Source organism: Eschrichtius robustus, chromosome 3, assembly GCF_028021215.1.
Source record: "Eschrichtius robustus isolate mEscRob2 chromosome 3, mEscRob2.pri, whole genome shotgun sequence".
Taxonomy (NCBI): Eukaryota; Metazoa; Chordata; class Mammalia; order Artiodactyla; family Eschrichtiidae; genus Eschrichtius; species Eschrichtius robustus.
In genome coordinates, this window is record NC_090826.1 from 132,302,759 (window position 1) to 132,308,758 (window position 6,000).

The 6,000-nt window shown below is 47.0% G+C and overlaps 1 protein-coding gene across 1 annotated transcript in view; it reads left to right on the forward strand.

The window, feature by feature from the left end:
- The window catches only part of TNN (tenascin N), a 59,863-nt gene extending 54,757 nt beyond the window's left edge, over window positions 1-5,106 (forward strand). Inside the window, exons 17-18 of the mRNA XM_068538387.1 lie at window positions 2,673-2,836; window positions 4,966-5,106. Of these exons, the coding sequence (XP_068394488.1) occupies window positions 2,673-2,836; window positions 4,966-5,106 (305 nt within the window). The remainder of the gene's footprint in view (window positions 1-2,672; window positions 2,837-4,965) is intronic.
- Window positions 5,107-6,000: the final 894 nt, after the last annotated feature.

The following is a 6,000-nucleotide window of genomic DNA, read 5'->3' on the forward strand; positions in this document are numbered from 1 at the left end:
TCCTGGTCCCGGGGTAGAAGATGTTTAAGATCCAGACATGTGGTCCTGTGTCTGTGTGTGACTTAAAGGGGAAATGATGTTAACAGCTTTTTCTGGTCTGAGATGGCTCAGCTGCCTGGGTCATCTTTCCTAGTACTAGAGGAGAAGAGTTGGCCCCAGAGTGATACTTTGATGAGATGGGTGCTGACCAGCTCAGCAGCCCCATCCTGGGCTTGGGTTCAGACCTCTTATGGGCCTGCCACCAACTCCTCCCACCCACCACCCGAGAAGAATGAGCTCCCACCCAAAGCCATTAGCCTAGAAGTGGGGCACGTATCTCTCATCAGTGTTTTCTCCTAAAACTCCAGCAGTGGGGAGGGAGTCTAGGAGTCTAACCATCTTTGGCTTTTCTACTTTTATCTTTCTTGAGGAGATAAGCTTAATAAATCAGAATACTGTCTTGGCCAGGGCCTGATGACCAAAGAAAAATTAGTTTTTGATTTATGAGAACACTCACTATCTATACTCGGAACATAAGTGTGGCTTCAGTTTCTAGAAGGTAGAAAACCCATCTGCGGGGGAAAAAACTCTCACACTCAGGCTACAACCTGCTTCACCTTTCTTTATCCCAATGCCCAAGGTTAGATAACCACAAAGAGACCTTTAAGACATAGCCTGTGCACAGATTCTTAGAAAACAGCTCTGGGAACTTTATGTGCAGGTCAGGTAATTGTTGCTAAGGGAACCATTGTGTGGTATTTGGAGCTGTAGGGAACTGTCTGCAGGGAATCTGAGGAGAGGGGGAAATGTCTATGAATAGATGTGACAATTTGCCCTTCTTTGATTGGAGAGAATGAATGCGGGCAGAGGTTTTGCTGTGTCTTAGGTGAGGCATGAAGGAGCCACTGTTTGATCTCCCAGATCAGAGGGTCAAACTGGGACCTTCCCTTTACACAATGTGTTGTCAACTGTGTATCTGTCCCCAGCCACCTGCAACTAAGTTCTTGAGAGCAAGGACCACTGTTTGTATTCCCAGAGCCTAGCATGGTGCTGGGCCATAGCAGGCATACCTGATGTTTTCTGAATGAATGAATGAGGTTTCAGGACAAAAGTTCTCAAGCTTTAGCTGGCATCAGAAGGGCTTGCTGTCATCTGAAGGACTTGTTAAAGCACAGACTGCAGGGTATGACCGTGGAGTTTCTGGTTTTGTAGGTCTGGGGTGGACCTGGGACCGTGCATTTCTAACAAGTTCCAGGTGCTGCAGCTGCTGGCGGTCCAGGGTCCCCTTTGAGAACCATTGCTGTAGATGGTCAGAGACAGCTTGTCCTTGTTAGGCATAATCAAAGCCTGCTGTTGAAATAAGGAAGCTTCCTGTGAATCGGTGTCTCAGAAGGAACTCTGGGCTTGGAATCTCAGGTCGGAGATTTGAGTCCTGGCTCTGCTGCTTCTGGACTGTGGGACCGTGACAAATTCCTAGAGTCTAACCTCTGTGAGTTTGTTTCCTTATGGGATTAAGAGCTGCCTGACCCACCACCCCTCAGGCTTATTGTGGGCATCAAATGAGAATGTATATGTGAAGGTGATGGGTAACTCAGAGATCAGATTAAATGGAAGTATTGTTATTGTAGGAACAGAACTTGATTAAGCTTGGGATTGATATGAGCCCTTATTGCCTTTTATGAACTGAATTAAAAAGTAAACTTATAAAAGGATGACAAATGTGATGGGGGAAATAGTAGAATACAAGTAAAATAATTAAGGCAGATTTCTAGATAGGATTAACGAAGCGTTTAATTGTACCTATGTGCCCAGAAGGGCTCTAGAAGTTCAGGTGTGTGTGTTAAGAGGGCGTGTGGGAGGATTAATAAGGAGAATCTCCCTCAGGAGTGGGGTTGAGCTGGGCTTTGAGGAATGGTGAGGATTTGGAGTGATGAAGGGCAGAGAGAAACAGGTGAGCAGAGGCATGGACGATGGATGCGTCCACTTCACACGTGGAGGGCGCCTGTGGGGATAGCGGGCTATGAGATTGTGCAGAGGGTACCGCCAAGTTACAGGCCTGAAAAGCCAGGAGGAGTAATTCACTCCATGTGGGAGGAAGTAGGCCTGAGATGATGAAAATGGACGCTTAAGCTTAGGAAGAGCTAGGAAGGCTGTTGTATTAACACAGGCCTGGAGAGAGATGAGAACAGCCCAGGGTGGCAGCCGTGGGTGCAGGGGTGTATGGGAGTGGTCTGCAGAAGGAAGGGCTCGATAATGGGGTACACAGGATTGTCAGATGTGGCTCGGGGGTACCCAGTCTGGGTGACTGGGAGGAGGCTCAAGCAGAGACAGGAGCACAGAAAGGGGGTTAGTTGTGTGAGGGTGGTCAGGTACCATGGGGAGTGTCGAGGAGTTTGGTTTTGGGTGTTTGTATATTTTACTGTGAGGCCTCTAAGTGAAAATGCTTTTAAAGCTATTGGAGAAACAGGCCTGAAGTTTGGGTGACAAGCCAGGAAAGAATCTGTTCATCCGTATCGTGTTCTCACCTTGGCGATTTTGAGAAAAGAGTGGCTCCTTGTGGCCTAACGGACTGGATCCCTGGCGTTTTCATGCCTGGAGGTTTTCCTGCCCCCAGTCCTCTTTCAGGTCAGAGTTTGATCACGCCCTCAGGGGTGAAACTTGGGCTCTCCCCTCTCATCTCTTCTCTCCTGCAGGGGACGCTCTTAGTTACCACAATGGATGGAAGTTTACAACCTTTGACAGAGACAATGATATCGCCCTCAGCAACTGTGCCCTGACGCATCATGGCGGCTGGTGGTACAAGAACTGCCACTTGGCCAACCCTAATGGCAGATACGGGGAGACCAAGCATAGTGAGGTAGGTGACAGGTGAACATCTTTTTTGTCCCAGGCTTTTCCCATATTGTGTTCCTAGAGTGACACCCTCCAGACTGTTTTGGCTGACCCTCTCCTTCTGATGCCAGCAGTCAGGGCAGTAAGGCTTCTTCTCCAGGCTCCATGGCCTGGAGGTCAAGGCCCTCCTTGCCCATCTGCTGCAGCCCCTCCCCACTCTACATTCCCACCAATGCTGCACCCTTACTCAGTGCAGGGAGGTACTCAGGCTGCCCACTGCTTAATAGAGATGATATGGGTCCCACACCATCTCACTTTACGAGTTCACACATGGCCACTGTCTTGGTCAGCTCAAGCTGCTGTAACAAAATAATATAGCCGGCATGGCTTAGACAACAGACATTTATTTCTCATGGTTCTGGAGGCTGGGAAGTCCAAGATCAAGTTCCCAGCAGATTCAGTTCCTGATGAGAGCTCTTTCTGGCTTGTGGATGGCCACCTTTTCACAGCATCCTCACATAGTGCAGAGAGAGAGAGAGAGAGAGAGAGCTCTGGTCTGTCCTTCTCTTCTTATAAGGGCACTGATCCCACCGTGGTTGACCTACCCTCATGACGTCATCTAACCCTAATTACCTCCCAAAGGCGCCATCTCCAAATACCATCATGTTATGGGTCAGGGCTTCAACATATGCAATTTGGCGGGGGAGGGACACAAACATTTTATCCATAACAGACACTTCAGAATTCTTTCTAGTCGTTCATCCAGTTAAACCAGAGCTATTTTTCTCAGTCCTTTGATCACGGGGAAAACAAAGTTTTCTGTCTTATGTCAGACCCACCCTTGGATCCACTTCATCCAGAGACACCCAAAGTCTGCCCAGAACGTTGTGCTAAATCGGTTTCTCCACTTCAGGAGTGTGCACACAGGGCCAAGAGTTGGCGAGGCCTCCTCACCCCTCCCTTGCTCTGCAACTTTCCAGTCAGTGATTTCTTGCATCCTCTTGCCCCGTGAACATGGCCTAGATTCCTCCCCAGTTTCCAGGCATCTCCTGCCTGTTCCCTCACAGCTTCTTAAAAATTGCATCTTTGTTCCTACTCATCATTAATCCATCCCCTCCATGAACTCTCCCCTTCCTGGGTTTCTCATTTCCCATCCTGGATCTTGATCCTAGCCTTCAGGAAGGCACCTCTCCCCAGAACTCATACATATTGTACCAATATGACTGTAAATATGAGTACATCTAAAGTCCAGGTACATTTTGATTGCTTTGGTCCTAACCAGGCAGCAGGGACTCCCAGTCCTTATGTAATTTTTCAAAGGGAAGAAGAAATTTGTCCCCAGGGGAGCCATGGAGGGTGTGCCCGTGAATCATGGTGGCAGCATGTGGGCTGACTCAGGGAAGCCTGTGATCAGAGATCAAATATTTGAAATGAGCAGCCAGCATGCCCTAAACCATCCCCATATTTGCTAATAAAAGACATTCATCTGGTTAATGTGCTTTTCACAGTCTGCAAGGCATTTAGCTTCTTGTTTATTATTTACCTCACAAATTAAAATACATAAAATTGGTCACTTGGGCTCTTTATTGGCCAGCTTGCAAGGTTATTAAGTGAATTAAATATTATTGTGCTCACCAGTCAAAAGTCGTAAAATGAAATTTAGTTTTCAGCAGGCTATTTATTATCCCAGAGCTAATATCTAAACAGTCTAAATTGAAAATGATTTTCCACAATTGGCCAATTAATATGTTTACTGTTGCCTTTAATTTTTTGTAAAGGAAAAGAGTGAAGCAAAGATAATTTGATCATTGCTGGCCAGGTTGACCCCGTGTTACCTTTGTTGCTCCTCTGGCCTTGCCCGCCTCCTCGGCTCACACCCCCGATCCTCCAACCGCAGGGGGCTTCCAAATTGTCAGCCTGTCTAACCTCAGCTGCCCAGCAGAGGGAGCACGCTTCTAGATTCCTGTCTCACTTCCTTTATATATACCCCAATCTCTCCCCTAAGCAGAGACAGAGTAGTTTCCCTGGCAAAGAAACATTCTTTGGTACCATAATCCACCCCACCCTCTCCCAGGTGCCTCTTCTTGATGTTGGCTTATTTATTTGTTTTATTTCGTTAGTTATTTAATTTGTTTACTTATTTATTTAATGTAGGGGGTGAACTGGGAGCCATGGAAAGGACATGAATTCTCCATTCCTTTTGTGGAGTTGAAGATCCGCCCTCATGGCTACAGCGGGGAGCGTGTCCTGGGCAGAAAGAAGCGAACACTGGGAGAAAATTCGAGAACATTCTGACGGCCCATTCGTGCACTTATCACACAAGAGGAGACCAGCCCGGGGTTGGGGCCTGTGTAAGCGTGGGGTGGGGTGGGTACTGATGACTGGCTGATGGAAGTTTGAGGGGTGCTCACAGCCCCTGGCTTCTGAGATGGCTGGATAACCTGCAGGACAAAGCCTGTCACCAAGCTTCCAACCATATAGCTCACTTCCTTGTCACCTGCATTTTGCCCACCTGTATTGTGGGCCTGAAAATCAACACAAAAATAGCTGCACAATGTGTATGGGAGAGACAGCCCTGGAACTGCAAGGTTTTCTGCTCTATCTTCAGTGACAAATATACGGGATTAGGGCAAAAAAAAAAAAAGGGATAAAGAATCACCTATAGTACTTCTTCAATTGGAAATCTCTGGAAATTGGTATATATATTCAGGGCTCTGCTAATACAAATCTTCTGTCTAAAAAGAAACACCAAAGAGGGGTTTGACGACAAGGGGCTGAGGTATCCTGAAACTTACCTTCCATTACCACTGGAAAATTGGTAAAATCTTTTCCGGGGAAAAAGGCATAAATCTTCCCCTTTTAAAAAAAATGGCTGATGTTATGAGGAAGAATAAAGGGAACCAAAAGGGACCAAGAGGGATTTGAATTTTGCTGTGTTCTGACCAGTATGCAGCATGCTGGAAACCCCAGCTTCCATGTCACTGCTATTTTTAAGTGCCCCCTTTCCAGCCATCTGCATTATCACTCTTGTAGATCTGCATATGTTGTGAATAAATTCTCACTTATTTCAACTTTAAATAATTTGACTCTCTTGGTAATTGGTTCCTCCCAAAGACCCTTTTCTGTGACTCCCTTTCGTACTGTCAAGTCCTGAGCCTCCCTCCTCTCTCCCTCCTGCCCCTGCCCTCC